Source organism: Scyliorhinus canicula, chromosome 21 (genome assembly GCF_902713615.1).
Source record: "Scyliorhinus canicula chromosome 21, sScyCan1.1, whole genome shotgun sequence".
Classification (NCBI taxonomy): Eukaryota; Metazoa; Chordata; class Chondrichthyes; order Carcharhiniformes; family Scyliorhinidae; genus Scyliorhinus; species Scyliorhinus canicula.
The window spans coordinates 13890075-13907742 of NC_052166.1; the positions used below are offsets into that span (position 1 = coordinate 13890075).

At 49.0% G+C, this 17668-nt stretch overlaps 1 protein-coding gene across 1 annotated transcript in view; it reads right to left on the bottom strand.

Annotated features, from left to right (window-relative positions):
- LOC119955854 (protein AMBP-like) overlaps window positions 1-17668 on the bottom strand; it is a 59128-nt gene that overhangs the window by 22183 nt on the left and 19277 nt on the right. The window contains exons 3-5 of the mRNA XM_038782493.1: window positions 16774-16853; window positions 6011-6124; window positions 5827-5928 (exon numbers count right to left, since the gene is read on the bottom strand). Of these exons, the coding sequence (XP_038638421.1) occupies window positions 5827-5928; window positions 6011-6124; window positions 16774-16853 (296 nt within the window). The remainder of the gene's footprint in view (window positions 1-5826; window positions 5929-6010; window positions 6125-16773; window positions 16854-17668) is intronic.

Here is a 17668-nt window from a genome sequence, read left to right on the forward strand (position 1 = left end):
AATTATGAGAGGTATGGTCAGGGTGGATAGCAACAAGCTTTTCCCAAGAGTGGGGGTGTCAGTTACAAGGGGTCACAATTTCAAGGTGAGAGAGGGAAAGTTTAAGGGAGATGTGCGTGGAAAATTTTTTACGCAGAGCATGGTGGGTGCCTGGAACGCTTTATCAGCGGAGGTGGTAGAGGCGGGCACAATAGCATCATTTAAGACGCATCTAGACAGGTATATGAATGGGCGGCAACAGAGGGAAGTAGACCTTGGAAAATAGCAGACAGATTTAGATAAAGGATCTGGATCGGCGCAGGCTGGGAGGGCCGAGGGGCCTGTTTCTGGGGTGTAATTTTCTTTGTTCTTTGTTTGTTCTTTATATTACTAGCTAGCTTGCACTCATACTTCATCTTCTCCCCCCTTATTGCTTTTTTAGTTGTCCTCTGTTCGCTTTTAAAGGCTTCCCAATCCTCTGGTTTCCCACTAATCCTCGCCACTTTGTATACTTTTTCTTGAGCCTTTATGCTGTCCTTGACATCCCTTGTTAGCCATAGATGTCTTGTCCTCCCCTTAGCATGTTTCCTCCTCCTTGGGATGAATTTCTGTTGTGCCTCCCTAATAACCCCCAAAAACCCTGCCATTCCTGTTCCACTGTCTTCCTTGCTCGGCTCCTTCTCCAATCAACTCTGGCCAGCTCCTCCCTCATATCTTTGTAGTTACCCTTACTTAATTGTAATACTGTTACATCTGATTGCAGCTTCTCCCTCTCAAACTGCAGGGCAAATTCTATCATATTGTGGTCACTGCTCCCGAAGGGTTCCTTCGCCTTAAGTTCCCTAATCAAGTCTGCCTCATTACACATCACCAAATCCAGAATTGCCTGTTCCCTAGTAGGCTCAGCCACAAGCTGCTCCAAAAAACATCTCTTAGACATTCCACAAATTCCATTTCTTGGGATACACTGATTTTCCCAGTCCACCTGGAGAGGCTGGTACTTTTTTCCTGGAGGCTTTGGGGTGATCTTATAGAGGTTTATAAAATAATGAGGGGTATAGATAAGGTAGATGGTCAACATCTTTTCTCAAAGATAGAGGAGTCTAGAACTGGAGGGCATGAATTTAAGGTGAGAGGGGAGAGATACAAGAGAGACCAGAGGGGAAATTTCTTCACACAGAGGGTTTCTGAGGTAGGATGTTCTTGCTTCGAGGGAGTGCAGAGAAGGTTTGTCAGACTGATTCCTGGGATGGCAGGATTGACATATGAGGAGAGATTGAGAAGTTTTGGAGTGTATTCACGAGTTCAGACGAATGAGGGGTATCTCAGAGAAACCTATAAAATTCCAACAAGACTAGAGAGGGTAGATGCAGGAAGAATATCCCCGATGGTGGGGTATCCAGAACCAGGATTCGCTGTCTGAGGAGACAGGTTCGACCATTTAGGAGTGAGATGAGGAGAATTGTTTTCACCCAGAGAGTGGTCAGCCTGTGGAATTTCTTACTACAGGAAGTAGTTGAGACCAAAACTCTGTATGTTTTCAAGAATCTGTTAGAAATAGCACTTGTGGTGAAGGGGATCAAAGGATATGGGGGGAAGGTAGGATTAAGCTATTAACTTGGATGATCAATCAGGATCATAATGAATGGCGGGGCAGGCTCGAAGGGCTGAATGGCCTCCCTGCTGCTATTTTCTATCTTTCTATGTTGTAATTTCCACTTTCCTGCCTCGCCCCATACCTCTTGATGCCCTAATGCAGTGCATCTCAAACTATCTGATGTGGCGGACCGGCAGTTTTTTTTTTCAATGTGCCAGGGACCGGTGAGCGAAACAAGCCAATCCAGGATTACTGTCTCTTTCTTTTCTGGAAACACTCCAAGTACCGGCAGACGATGGCTCGCGTACCGGCACCGGTACGCGTACCACACTTTGAGAAGCACTGCCCTAATGGATTAAAAATCTGTCTATCTCAGCCTTGAACATACTTAATGACCCAGTCTCTACAGCTGGGACAGAATTCCACAGATTCCACAGAAGAAATTCCTTCTCATCTCTGTCTTTAATGGGTGACACCGTAATCCGAGATTCTGCACTCTGCTCCTCGAATCTCCCACAGAGGGAACAATCTCTCTGCATCTACCCTGTCAAGCCCCCTGAAAATTCTATATGTCTCAATCAGGTCACCTCTCATTGTTTTAAACTACGACGAGAACCTACCTACTCACCATCTTCTCATCAGAAAATTCCTCCTGGGATCAACCTGGTGAACCTTCTCTGGACTGCCTTCAATGCTATTGTATCTTTCCTTGGATAAGGGGACCAGAATTGTTCACAGCAGTCCAATTGTGGCGTACCTAGTTCCTTGTATAGTTTTGGCAATACTTCCCTATTTTTGTCCTCCATTGCCTTTGAAATAAAGGCCAACATTCCATTTGCTTTCCTAATTACCTGAACTTGCATTCTAGCTTTTTGTGATTTATGAATGAGAACCCACAGATCACTCTGTGCTGCAGCTTTCTGCAGTCTTTCTCCATTTAAATAATATTCAGCTCCTTTATTCTTCCTACCACAGTGCATAACTTCACATTTTCCTACATTATATTCCAGCTGCCAAGTTTTTGCCCACACACCTAACCTATCTATGTCCCTCTGTAGGCTTTCTGTCATCCTCACCACTTGTCATCTCACATATTTATGTATCTTGAGAAAACTTGACAATACTGCATTCACTTCCCTCGTCCAAGTCATTAATATTTATTGGAAATAATTGTGACCCCAGCACTGATTCCAGCACACCACTAGTTACAGGTTGACATCCTGAATATACCCCTCTTTCCTAACTCTCTGTCTCTGTCAGTTAACTAATCCTCTAACCATGCTAATATAGAACATAGAACATAGAACAGTACAGCACAGAACAGGCCCTTCGGCCCTCAATGTTGTGCCGAGCCATGATCACCCTACTCAAACCCACGTATCCACCCTATACCCGTAACCCAACAACCTCCCCCTTAACCCTACTTTTATTAGGACACTACGGGCAATTTAGCATGGCCAATCCACCTAACCCGCACATCTTTGGACTGTCCCCAAAACCATGGGCTCTTATTGTATTAAATAGATTTTTGTGTGGTACCTTAGCAAATGTTTTTTGGAAATCCAAGTATATTACATCTACTGTTCCCCTTTATCCGGATCCCCATATGCTCAGACCCCTGGTTCTAGACACCCCACCACCGGGAACATCCTTCTTGCATCTATCCTGTCTAGTCCCATGAGAATTTTATATGTTTCTATGAGATCCGCCCTCATTCTTTTGAACTCCAGCGAATATAATCCTAACCGATTCAATCTCTCCTCATTGTCATTGCAGGAATCAGTCTGGTAAACCTTCTCTGCACTCCCTCTGTAGCAAGAACATCCTTCTTCAGATAAGGAGATCAAACTCAGCACAATATACCAGGTGTGGCTTCACCAAGACCCTGCATAGTTGCAGCAAGGCATCCCTGCTCCTGTATTCGAATTCTCTCTATGAAGGCCAATATACCATTTGACAGATGTGAGGTTATCCATTTTGATAGGAATAACAGCAAAAGGGATTATTATTTAAATGATAAAATATTAAAACATGCCGGACCTGGGTGTCCTACTGCATGAGTCGCAAAAAGTTGGTTTACAGGTAATTAAGAAGGCAAATGGAGTTTTGTCCTTCATTGCTGGAGGGATGGAATTTAAGACTAGGGAGGTTATGCTACAATTGTATAAGGTGTTAGTAAGGCCACACCTGGAGTTTTGATCTCCTTATCTGAGAAAGGACGTACTGGCACTGGAGGGTGTGCAGAAGAGATTCACGAGGTTAATCCCAGAGTTGAGGTGGTTGGATTACGAGGAGAGATTGAGTAGACTGGGACTGTACTCGTTGGAATTCAGGAGGATCTTATAGAAACATATAAAATTATGAAGGGAATAGATAGGATAGATGCGGGCAGGTTGTTTCCACTGGCGAGTGAAAACAGAACTAGGGGGCATAGCCTCAAAATAAGGGGAAGTAGATTTAGGACTGAGTTTAGGAGGAACGTCTTCACACAAAGGGTTGTGAATCTATGGAATTCCTTGCCCAGTGAAGCAGTTGAGGTTCTTTCATTAAATGTTTTCAAGATAAAGATAGATAGTTTTTTGAAGAATAAAGGGTTATGGTGTTTGGGCGAGAAAGTGGAGCTGAGTCCAAAAAAGATTTGCCATGATCTCATTGAATGGCGGAGCAGGCTCGAAGGGCCAGATGGCCACCTCTGCTCCTAATTCTTCTGTTCTTATGCCTTCTTTACCACCTGCTGCACCCGCGTGCTTACCTTCAGCAACTAGAAGACACCCGTTCTTATTGCACATTCCCCTCTCCTAGTTTATGGCCGTTCAGATAATAATCTGCCTTCCCGTTTTTGCTATGAATGTGGATAATTTCCCATTTATCCAGATTAAGCTGCATCGCCCACTCACTCAACTTGTCAAAATCACACTGAACGATCTGTGCACCCTCCTGACTGTTCATCCCCTCATCTAAATCATTAATATATATTGTGAATAGCTGGGGTCCCAGCACCGATCCCTGTTGTACCCCACTTGTCACCGCCTGCCGTTTGGAAAATAATCAGTTTATTCCTCTTCTTTGTTTCTGCTTAAGATTCTAAGTTACTGTAGAATAAAGAAAACAAGAGTTCTGCTTCTCCACAAAACACCTTTATTTCTTTGATCCAACTTCACACACAAATCTCCACCAACAAATAGTGCCACCTTGATACATCAGTGACTTCTATTGGATAATTGACATCAAATTAGTATTTAGTTGGAAGGTCTGTGAACCCATTCCTAACAATTTCCTGCCTGCCAACCAGTTTTCTCTAAATCTCAAAACACTAACCCCAATCCTTTAATTTTACATGTTAATCTCCTGTATGGGGGCATTGTGTCCAAAGCCTTCTCAAAATTCAAATAAACTACACCCACTGGCTCAACCTCGTCAACTCTACCGGTTACATCCTCAAAGAATTCCAGTAGGTTTGTTAAGCATGATTTCCCTTTCATAAGGGCAGCATGGTAGCATTGTGGAAGGGCAGCACGGTAGCATTGTGGATAGCACAATGGCTTCACAGCTCCAGGTCTCCGGTTCGATTCCGGCCTGGGTCACTGTCTGTGCAGAGTTTGCACATCCTCCCCGTGTGTGTGTGGGTTTCCTCCGGGTGCTCCGGTTTCCTCCCACAGTCCAAAGATGTGCAGGTTAGGTGGATTGGCCATGATAAATTGCCCTTAGTGTTCAAAATTGCCCTTCGTGTTGGGTGGGGCTACTGGGTTATGGGGATAGGGTGGAGGTGTTGAACTTGGGTAGGGTGCTCTTTCCAAGAGCCGGTGCAGACTCGATGGGCCGAATGGCCTCCTTCTGCACTGTAAATTCTATGATCTATAAATCCACGCTGACTGTCCGATCCTGCCACTGTTATCCAAGTGAAGGAAAGCGATTTTGAAAGGAAAGATTAACTCTTACTTCTCGAATATCACATCTTCATCAGAATCCCAGTTTCAAAGAGGGTCTTCTGTTTTTCATGTTCACACCTTCACCATAACCTTTGACTTGTCCAAACCTGACTCTGGAACTGCAACCCTTCATTTGACTTTTAAAAATAGTTTGATTTTCTAAGGAATCCGGGTTGACCAATGCTATCATATTTCAGACTACCACCTCCCCATGTCCAACGTTCACTCTCTTCACAAGTGTTGGCTTCAATAGGGTTCAAAGTCCAATCATCTGGAAGTCCCCCTCATTCTCGGACCCTCAGGGGCTCATTATGTGCTTACCATGTTCTGGCAGAAATAAAATCATATCTTCTGGAATCCGTTGTTTCAATGCCACCTCTTTGAACTTTTTAATGATTTCCTTTTTCAGCTTCTGTGTCCTTCCTGTGAGATGAGCATTCAGTTAAAGCTCCAGAAATCAACCTTAAAAAGTGGTGTGTGAAAGAGTTGATGTGAAATCTCTTACCATACAGAGCCAGCGATTTTGTCTTTCTTCCTGCGAGCCGACTGTCGTAGGCTAGGATAGCATATTCATGGTAGCTTATGTGAGATATTTGAACAGCAACCTCAATATCATAGCCTGTAAAACATACATGTTGGCACCTTAATCACATTTATTCCCTGGTTTAAAATTCACTCTTTTCTGCCCAAAAATCTGCCAATCTAGTGAGGTTAACAGTACACCAAGCAGGAAGGTTACAGAGGATAGGATGTCTGAGACAAGGCTCATGTGATTTGACGGCAATTCACTCAAAAAATTACCGAGGGCACGATTCAGTGACTGTGTTGTGCCCGACCTGGATTGGGGCGCACTGGGAGGAGAGGGCAAAATCGAGATTTGCGCGTCGCGAACCATTTTGCAATTCGCCCGGCCCACTCCCGATAGCAAGTTCCGGATCATACCCAAAAATGATGAGAATATCATTGACCCTCATTTACATTCATTTCAATCTCATTAAAGAGATTGACGTTGAATACAGTGGACTCCCAGGAATTACCTGACTCCCCAGTGGGAAGTCATTGTTTAAATACTCCTTTTCAAAAGTGTGAAGCTGGCACAATGGCTACTGAGGGGAAGTGAGGAGGTGAGTAATCATTTCTATTTCCAACCTGCAGCTCAAGGGTACACGTGCGATGCCTCAGAGGATTAATGCATGTCCAGCAAATTTTGATGCCGGAACAGTGTGCCTGAACTCTAGGAGCATCAGCACCATAGAGGCAGCTGCCCACAATCAAACACTAAAGAGCTGGACTTCACCACAAAGGATCCTCTCACGGCCAATGGGTAAGTAAGTAAGTGCGAACTGATTGTCAGTCTCTCTCCTTCTCCAATTCCAGATACAACAATGTTTGCTGGTGTCAATCCGTGGAGTCTACCCTTGTGTTGTTTGTGGCAGCCAAGGTGGGTAGACGCCGTAGAAGGTAGAAAGCAGCAGTAACGACGAAGCTGGCTGGAGGTGGCACCACATGTGCAGGGGGCCGCTGCACAGTCTGAAGAACTGGCCGTCCATCAGGCTGAGGAGCGACCCAGAAGGACAGGCCAGCGACGGCCAAGGTGTACAGATGTTGTTGGTCATTCAATGAGCTGACTGACACCATGTGCTGTAGATGACTGCATCTCAGCAGAGAGACAGTGCTGCACCTGTGCCATGTCCTCGTGCACATGACACCCCGTGGAGGAGGAGGACACCCACTCCCAGTGGCTGTGAAGGTCACTGCAGCCCTAAACCTTTATGCCGCCAGGTCATTCTCCGCTCGAGCGGGGACTTGTGAGGTATTACATAGTCACCTGCCCACCGGTGCATCTGGGAGGTGACAGATGCTCTGAATGCCCAGGCATTAGACTATATCATAGCAGGACGAGGCCCACCAAAATGCCCGGGCTGCAGGATTTGCAACAATTGCAAGGATGCCCCAGATCCAGGGGGCTATCAATGGCAAGGTTGCCGCATCAGAGAGTGCCCTATATTAACAGGAAGGGTTATGCTCCCTGAATATTCAGATCTGCTAGGGGATTGGAAGCAGATAAGATAGCGACATTTATTCATCATGGTGAATACGTGAATAGGAATGGAATAGAGGGAGATGGACCCCAGAAGTGCAAAGGTATTAGTTTAGATAGGCATCATGATTGGCACAGGCTTGGAGGGCTGAAGGGCCTGTTCCAGTGCTGTATTATTCTTTCTTCTTTGTGTCCAACCATCGCCACCGAATCATGCCCTTATGTGCCTGCTACCTCGGGAATGTGCATGACATCTACATCCTGGGCAATCAGAGATCCCTCGTGTCTTCGAGGACCACCCAGGATGACAGGATGGCTTGTGGGGGGGGGACAATGGATACCTGCTGAGGACATAGCTGACGACAGCGTTTGATAAGGTTTCCCATGGCAGGTTGATGGACAAAGTGAAGTCATATGGGGTTCAGGGTGTACTAGCTAGATGGATAAAGAACTGGCTGGGCAACAGGAGACAGAGAGTAGTGCTGGAAGGGAGTGTCTCAAAATGGAGAAGGGTGACTAGTGGTGTTCCACAGGGATCCGTGCTCGGACCACTGTTGTTTGTGATCTACATAAATGACCTGGAGGAAGGTATAGGTGGTCTGATTAGCAAGTTTGTAGATGATATTAAGATTGGTGGAGTTGCAGATAGCGAGGTGGACTGTCAGAGAATACAGCAAAATATAGATAGATTGGAGAGTTGGGCAGAGAAATGGCAGATGGAGTTCAATCCAGGCAAATGCGAAGTGATGCATTTTGGAAGATCAAATTCAAGAGCGGACTATATGGTCAATGGAAGGGTCTTGGGAAAAATTGATGTACAGAGAGATCTGGGAGTTCAGGTCCATTGTACCCTGAAGGTGGCAATGCAGGTTGATAGAGTGGTCAAGAAGGCATACAGCAGAACGGCGCAGCCTGCAGGTCAAGTTCGACCTGCTGACCACCAGGAGAACGGCGCAGCCTGCAGGTCAAGTTCGACCTGCTGACCACCAGGAAGGCAGAGACGCAGTGGAGAAGGGCACAGGGCGCGGTCTATGAGTATGGGGAAAAGGCGAGCAGGATGCTGGCACACCAGCTTCGCAAACGAGATGCGGCTAGGGAGATTGGGGGAGTGAAGGAGAGGGGCGGGAAGGTAGTGCAGAAGGGGCAAGAAGTGAATGGGGTCTTCAGGGATTTTTACAAGGAGTTGTATCGGTCTGAGCCGCCGACGAGGAGAGGGGGAATGGAGGACTTCCTAAACAAATTGAGGTTCCCAAGGGTCCAGGAGGGGCTGGTAGAAGGGCTGGGGGCGCCAATAGGGCTAGAGGAGCTAGTCAAGGGAATAGGTCAGATGCAAGCGGGGAAGGCGCCGGGGCCAGATGGGTTCCCGGTGGAATTCTATAAGAAAAATGTGGACTTGGTGGGACCGGTACTGGTACGAGCCTTTAATGAGGCACGAGAGGGGGGGGTTCTGCCCCCGACAATGTCGCAGGCTCTAATCTCCCTGATATTGAAGCGGGATAAAGACCCCGTGCAGTGCGGGTCCTACAGGCCTATCTCGCTTCTGAACGTGGATGCCAAGTTGCTGGCAAAGATCCTGGCAGCTAGAATAGAGGATTGTGTGCCAGGGGTAATCCATGAGGACCAGACGGGGTTCGTGAAGGGGCGGCAGCTCAACACGAACGTGCGGAGATTGCTGAATGTAATTATGATGCCGGCAGTGGGGGGGGAGGCTGAGATAGTGGTAGCGCTGGACGCGGAGAAGGCATTCAATAGGGTGGAGTGGGAGTACCTGTGGGAGACGTTGGAATGGTTTGGGTTTGGGGAAGGGTTTATTAAGTGGGTGAAGTTGCTCTACTCGGCCCCGACGGCGAGTGTAGTGACAAACGGGAGGAGGTCGGAGTATTTCGGGCTCCACCGAGGGACCAGGCAGGGATGTCCCCTATCCCCCTTACTTTTCGCACTGGCGATCGAACCGTTGGCGATGGCACTGAGGGGTTCAGGGGGGTGGAGAGGACTGACTAGGGGAGGGGAGGAACATCGAGTATCGCTGTATGCGGATGATCTACTGCTGTACGTGGCAGACCCAGAAGGGGGAATGCCGGAGATAATGGAACTATTAGCAGAGTTTGGGGACTTTTCGGGGGTACAAACTAAATTTGGGCAAAAGCGAGGTTTTTGTGATACACCCGGGGGACCAGGGAGAGGGTATTGGGAGACTCCCCTTCAAGCGAGCAGGAAAGAGCTTTAGGTACTTAGGGGTGCAGGTGGCAAGGAATTGGGGGGACCCTCCACAAGTTGAACTTTTCCAGGCTGGTGGAACAGATGGAGGAGGAATTTAAGAGGTGGGACATGGTACCGCTGTCGCTGGCGGGGAGGGTGCAGTCAATCAAAATGACGGTCCTCCCAAGGTTCTTGTTTTTATTTCAGTGCTTGCCCATCTTCCTCCCTAGGGCCTTCTTCAAAAAGGTGACGAGTAGCATCATGAGCTACGTGTGGGCGCACGGCACCCCAAGGGTGAGGAGGGTCTTTTTGGAGCGGAGTAGGGACAGTGGAGGGCTGGCACTACCCAATCTCTCGGGGTATTACTGGGCGGCAAATGTGTCAATGGTGCGCAAGTGGATGATGGAAGGGGAGGGGGCAGCTTGGAAACGAATGGAGAGGGCGTCCTGTGGCAACACAAGCCTGGGGGCCCTAGTAACGGCACCATGGCCGCTCCCCCCCACGAGGTACACCACGAGCCCGGTGGTGGCGGCCACCCTCAAGATATGGGGGCAGTGGAGGCGACACAGGGGGGAAATGGGAGGTCTGTTGGCGGCGCCAATAAGAGGGAACCATAGATTCATCCCGGGGAACATTGACGGGGGATTTCAGAGCTGGTACAGGGTGGGCATACGGCAGCTGAAGGACCTGTTTATAGAGGGGAGGTTTGCGAGCCTGGGAGGGCTGGAGGAGAAGTTTGAGCTCCCCCCGGGAAACATGTTCAGATATTTACAAGTGAAGGCATTTGCTAGGCGGCAGGTGGAGGGGTTCCCCCTGCTCCCCAGTAAGGGGGCGAGTGATAGGGTGCTCTCGGGGGTCTGGGTCGGAGGGGGGAAGATATCAGACATTTACAAGATAATGCAGGAGGCGGAAGAAGTATCAGGGGAGGAGCTGAAAGCCAAGTGGGAAGGGGAGCTGGGAGAGCAGATAGAAGACGGGACGTGGGCGGATGCACTGGAGAAGGTCAATTCTTCCTCCTCGTGTGCGAGGCTGAGCCTCATTCAATTTAAGGTGCTGCATAGAGCTCACATGACGGGGACAAGGATGAGCCGGTTCTTTGGGGGTGAGGACAGGTGTGTCAGATGTCTGGGAAGCCCAGCGAACCATGTGCATTTGTTCTGGGCATATCCGGTGCTGGAAGGGTTCTGGAAGGGGGTGGCAAGGACGGTGTCGAAGGTGGTGGGGTCCAGGGTCAAACCAGGATGGGGGCTTGCGATCTTTGGGGTCGGGGTAGAACCGGGGGTACAGGAGGCTAGGGAGGCCGGAATACTGGCCTTTGCGTCCCTAGTGGCTCGACGAAGGATATTAATTCAATGGAAGGACGCGAGGCCTCCAAGCGTTGAAACTTGAATTAACGATATGGCTAGCTATATTCAGCTAGAAAGGATCAAATTTGCCCTGAGAGGGTCGGTACAGGGATTCTCCAGGCGGTGGCAACCTTTCCTTGACTTTTTAGATCAGAGATAGGCGTTCGGGGTCGTGGCAGCAGCAACCCAGGGGGGGGGGGGGGGGAGGGAGGGGGGGGGGGGAGGGGGGGGGAGGGGGGGAGGGGGGGGAGGGGGGGAGGGGGGGGAGGGGGGGAGGGGGCAGCAATGGTCGTGGGGGGACATGCACGACTGTAACGCGGGCAAGTCTGCTCGCTGCTCATGTCTGAAACTGTAGGCTGCCTTGTTTGTTAAGTTGTTGCTTGGGGGGGGGGGGGGAGGAGGACTGGTGCGCGCGAGAGGGCGGGCGAGGGAGGGATATTTGCCTAGAGGGATTGTGTTGTAAATAATTAAAAAAATTAGTAGGGGTAAATGTCTGTATGGAAAAACTCTTTCAATAAAAATTATTTTTTAAAAAAAGAAGGCATACAGCATGCTTGCCTTCATCGGATGGGGTATTGAGTACAAGAGTTGGCAGGTCATGTTACAGTTGTATAGGACTTTCGTTCGGCTACATTTGGAATACTGCATGCAGTTCTGGTCGCCACATTACCAGAAGGATGTGGATGCTTTAGAGAGGGTGCAGAGGAGGTTCACCAAGATGCTGCCTGGTATGGAGGGTGCTAGCTATGAAGAAAGGTTGAGTAGATTAGGATTGTTTTCGTTGGAAAGACGGAGGTTGAGCGGGGACCTGATTGAGGTCTACAAAATTATGAGATGTATGGACAGGGTGGATAGCTACAAGCTTTTCTCAAGAGTGGGGGTGTCAGTTACAAGGGGTCATGATTTCAAGGTGAGAGGGGGAAAGTTTAAGGGAGATGTGCGTGGAAAGTTTTTTACGCAGAGGGTGGTGGGTGCCTGGAACGCTTTACCAGCGGAGGTGGTAGAGGCGGGCACGATAGCATCATTTAAGAGGCATCTAGACAGGTATATGAACGGGCGGGAACAGAGGGAAGTAGACCTTGGAAAATAGGAGACAGGTTTAGATAAAGTATCTGGATCGGTGCAGGCTGGGAGGGCCGAAGGGCCTGTTTCTGTGCTGTAATGTTCTTTGTTCTTTGACACTGGTGTGAAGGTCTGAGACCGAGGTGGAGACCCGTTACAATAAGACGCACGCAAACATTTGTACTGTCGTTAAGCGGTACACCGGGATGTTGAAGATGGCATTCCGATGCTTTGACCATCTGGTGGGTGCACTGCAGTACAGCCCCCAGAGGGTATCCCGCTTTGTGGTGGTCTGCTGTGCCCTCCACAATCTGGCACAGCAGTGGGGCAACATGCTGGAGGAGGAGGAGCTGAGGAGACGGAGGGACATGAGACCTCATCTGAGGAGAATGATGCACTCCAGGAAAGGCTGTAGGATGAGCCCAAGGAGGTGCCGGAAGGTGGAGGACAGGTGGCGGCAAGGCTCCGACAGTCAGAAGGCCCAGAGAGACCCTCATCGTCACAGATTCTCATAGGACGAGGCTGTGTCCATCAGCTCAAAACCCCCTCCATTTCCCTCCCCCCTCCATTCCCACCCTCAGCCTCCCCCATTTCCCACCCACTCCCCATCCTCTTTCACCCCCAATCTCCCTGTCCTCCTCTTTCTCTCCCTCCACATTCCCACCCCCCAATATACCAGCACTCCCCATGTTGTCTCCTTCGCCCCCATTCCATTCCGCCTCAATTCCCTTCCCCTATCACACTGCTGGACCACCCTGTTCCCCCCCCCCCCCCCCCCCCCCTCCCCCCCCCCCCCCTCCAAGGGTCTGTGTAACATCACTCAGGGTCTGTGTAACATCAGCAGGTCAATATACAATACAGGAGAGGGATGATAACTCGCTGTGAGGTAAGCTCTGGTGCTCCTCAGTTTCTGCTAAAGTTTGATCCTGTCTTTCTGCCAACAGCACGCTCCACCATCCCCTGAACAGGGTCTGCATCAAGGGCTTTTGATCTTGCACCGCTGTGCCCAGGGGCCAAGGGGGGGGGGGGGGGGGGGTGCAGGGGGCAGAGGGCAACAACGGATGTGGGTGAAGGCAGCCCTGCTGTGAAGATTAAAGTGACAGAGGCTTCATAATATGAGGTGTGACATGTTTTAAGAGTACACATTTTACTGTGACAGATTTCCATGACAATCCCACAATGATATATGTTATTGTAAATAAATGTTATTTCTTTGTATCCTGAAAACTCGTGCTGGATTCTTCGTGGCCCTCACAAAACCGACTTACTGGTGTCACTGGCTTCACTGTGCCCCTGGTTCTGTACACTGCCCTTGAGATGCGGTGTCGGGGCCGTAGTGGTGGTGGTGGGAGGCGGGTGGGGGGGGGGGGGGATTCAGAAGAAACGGAGACCGGTATAGTCTCCTTGGTTGCAGACCCTGGGTTGGCCTCCAGCGCTTCCTCCTCACTGACGGTGCCCATAGGGCTCTGGGAGAATTCACAAGATAGCTGGAATGAGCCCACCAGAGTGTGTGTCTCTGCATTAATAGAAGATGTGAATGACAACTGTGACACCTCACTGATGTTCTCCTAGGAGCAGTGTTCTCTTGGGTGGCAGGGGGGAGAATGACTCCGGATTGCTTGGCCCCTTCAGGTGGAGATCCTGTGAGGCAATGGACATGTGCTCGGAGAGAGGGAAGGATACTTTTGTCTGACCTGAACAATTCATGTGAGATAGGTCATCTGGGTAAAGGGCAGTGGATCGTCACCTCTCTGGCACAGGCCGATTTTGCTGTCAGTGACTGCCCTCTCCTCCGGCAACCCTGCAATTTCCAGCGTTTATTCCTCATAGGGGGTGAAATCTCGAATCTCTGGGATTCCTCCCCCCTTCTTGGCCCTTTCCCGTTTATTGTGGGCAACCTTCTCCTGCAGTGACAAAGAGAGGGCATTGTGAGCCGCACACTTAATGGGTGATGTGTAAGGCAGGTTGGTTCGATGTGGACTGCACTTGATGCAGTGTGGTGAGAGATAGACACTGGAGAAGATCCAACATGATTTTATTCAACGATATAACTAATATACATGCTCAGCTGTGGGTCGACACAATACTGCACTGACTGGAGACCTGGTACGAGCCTAACCAGACTTACTAGCTACTGCATGGTGTTTGCACTGGCTAGCTCGTGGACTCTGACTGTCTCAGTGGCTGGGTCCTGAGAGAGCAGGAAACCTAGTGCCCTCTGGCTTTATAGAGGTAGTGTCCTGTCTGGTGATTGGCTGCAGTGTGCTGTGTGCTTACTGGTCACCCTGTGTGTCAATCACTGCCTGTCTGCACTTCATTTTCCAGGCGTGGATATTATGATAATGGGTTGGGGGCGTCTATAGCAGGTGGCATATGTAGGCACCACACCTGGACATGAATGGGTTGTACTGGTGGGTGCCAGGAGGTTCTGAGAAATAAGCACAAAGAGCAGGTGTGGGGAAGGCGTGAGGTGTCAGCCAGTCGATTGGCGGGCAAGGGGAGCGAGGGTTGGGAATTTGAGAGGTGACAGGCGGAACTGTTGCCAAAAGCGAGGTGGTAACTTATCCTTGCAGCTGGTTGGAGGTCGTTTGTCTTCTTCCTACATTGTACGGTGGTCCTCCTGGCAATGCTGTCTGCACTGACAGCTGCTGCCACTGCCTCAAGACTGCATTACTGACCCTGATGCTGGTCCTCCGACACTCTCAGGAAAACAGAGTGGCCCGTCTGTCATCCACAGTGTTGAGAAACCTTGTGAGGTCAGCATCCCCAAAGTGAGGAGCAGGTCTGCATCCTGCCATGCTTGTGTGTTGACTGTGAGTGAGTGGTAAGGGAGCGTTTAAAAGCAGCTCCCTCTTGTCAGCAATAAGCTGCTGAGGCATGATTCAGGCAAGTCAGACAGCGAGGGAACCAGTAATGTTGAGAATCTCGTAGGGGCTCATTGAATACAGGCCGCAATCTCACCAACAGTCATTGTGAAACACCCAGGTTGGCACTTCCGGGGTGAACAGTCCCCAATCACCCAGAGGGTTTTCTTACCAGGAATGGACAAGTGGTGCTTCCAGGTAGGTATTGCCACTGTAATTTCTTTTCACTGCCCCTGTCTGGGCAGCTCTCTAGCTGACAGGCAGGTTTTTTTTTCTGGGGTGGTCTGTGGAGAGATCCCTCTATTTAGGAGGTCCTGGGTGGGTCTCCTTGGTCCCAGGGGAGGGGGCGTCTCCCTATTAACGGGGCCGGGGAGAGGGCTTCTCCCGCTTTCATAGAATTTACAGTGCAGAAGGAGGCCATTCAGCCCATCGAGTCTGCACCGGCTCTTGGAAAGAGCACCCTACCCAAGGCCAACACCTCCACCCTATCCTCATAACTCAGTAACCCCACCAACACAAAGGGCAATTTTGAACACTAAGGGCAATTTATCATGGCCAATCCACCTAACCTGCACATCTTTGGACTGTGGGAGGAAACCGGAGTACCCGGAGGAAACCCACTCATACACGGGGAGGATGTGCAGACTCCGCACAGACAGTGACCCAAGCCTGAATCGAACCTGGGACCGTGGAGCTGTGAAGCAATTGTGCTATCCACAATGCTACCATGCTGTTTCAGGCGGTCTCTGTGGAGGAGGGAAGGTGGTGGGGAGGGGGTCTGGTAGAGGACGAGTGGGCAGGGTGAGCATTGTGGGCAGTGTTATGAGCCAGGGTTTGGAGAACCCCAAAGTGTATCATGGAGTTCACCTGGCCCACAACTTTTAATGGATTGTGGTATGGGGAGGACACGGCCCACTCTACAGGGGTGGTACAGCAGAAATGGAAAAGTAATTTTTAAAGCAACACAATATTTATTCCATGAACTCAAGTTAACCTTTTTGAAACATACAGTCGACTTAGCGAACATCAATTCAAATACAACCAACACTAAGTAATCCTTAATAACTTTCCAAACAACATCCAGAAGACAAAAGAAACACCTTTTAACAGTAGTACATTAGGTTTACATTCACTACTGGGAACATTTATCATTCTGAATACCACCAAATGATCAAGAGATAGTCTTTTCATGGCAGAGATCAGCAGTACAGCTGCTCTGTCTGGCTTCAGCTCCAACACTGAAAACAAAACTAAAACACTTCCTTCAGCAAACAGCCTAAATGAAAGTAAAAATCTGACAGATAGCCCAGCTCCACCCACATTCTGACATCACTGATAAACACCCATTTCTTAAAGGTACATTTTAAAGCACCCATTTCTAAAAGGTACTCTCACATGACAGTGAGTTGGCCCTCAGATGGACTTTGAGGGCAACCCCCTTAAAGAGTTAGCCCCTTGGCCCACCGCGAGGTCCACTACATTATGTTTGGTGTGAAATGTCCTAAACCCTGCCCATGTGATTCCCGATCCAAAAGACTGGAGAATCACACAGGACCGGAGAATACAGCGACATTAAAACCAATTTGCATTCATTAGCATCCTCCAGCTGGCACGAACCCCAATTCCGCCACCAGCAGTGGGGGCCAGAACCTCGATTTCGGCTGGACCCCCCAATTCACCGTCCAATCACGATTCGCAATCCCGCCGCCAAGGGGCGGGAATTTAGCCCAGTTTTATATCTAGTTTCAGGTCCTACCTGTCGGGGGGATATATTTGAAGTGTCCTTGATTTCCAAGATACTCATATTCTACAGTCAGATTAACACATGATCCATTCCTAATAATAAAATAAAACAAGGTAGAAATTATGATGAATTTTATATTTTAAGATTTTAATTTTTCAAGTGTAAATCGTGAAGGATGATCAGCATATAACATTCCACACTCAAACTACACACAGGAATTAGACCCTGGAGACTGGGACCTTAAGAAAGATGCAATAAGGGATTCACTAAAACAGGTGGATTTCTTGAACACATTGGTGAGGGGCTCAATTCCTGTTTCAGGATGTTTTTTGGTGCATCCCTGCCTCTGAGCCAGAAACCCCTGGTTCAGGTCCTACTCCAGGGCTTGATGACTAAGGAACAACTTCAGTTGTACAGCGAGAGCAGTAACCAGGGGCTGTCGAGAAGGTCAGTTTCCCGTTTTAAAAACTGACCTTACAGGAGTGGTGAGAGGGAGGAGCTGAGTGGGAGCGGTTGAATTGCGCTCTGGGAAGGTGAGTGAACTGATATATTTGGGCAGCGGCTGAACCCGAGACACTACACATATAGTGTCTACCGCCCTCCTCCTCTCACCAAATAAACAGACTGTGGTGTGTTTATAAGGTTTTTCTATTTCTATTTCTTTTTATCATGTGATTAGGAACAATTTTTCTTTTTTTTTCCTTTTTCATTTATCTTTTATTTGATATTATAGTTGGACTAAATTAAGTTTAAGATTAAAATGGCAGGAGATCACAGACCCATGTTATGTTCCTCTTGCTAATGTGGGAGCTCAGGGACATGGCTGATGTTCCTGACTCCTTCACGTGTGGGAAGTGTGTCCAGCTGCAGCTCCTGTTAGACCGCATGATGGCTCTGGAGCTGCGGA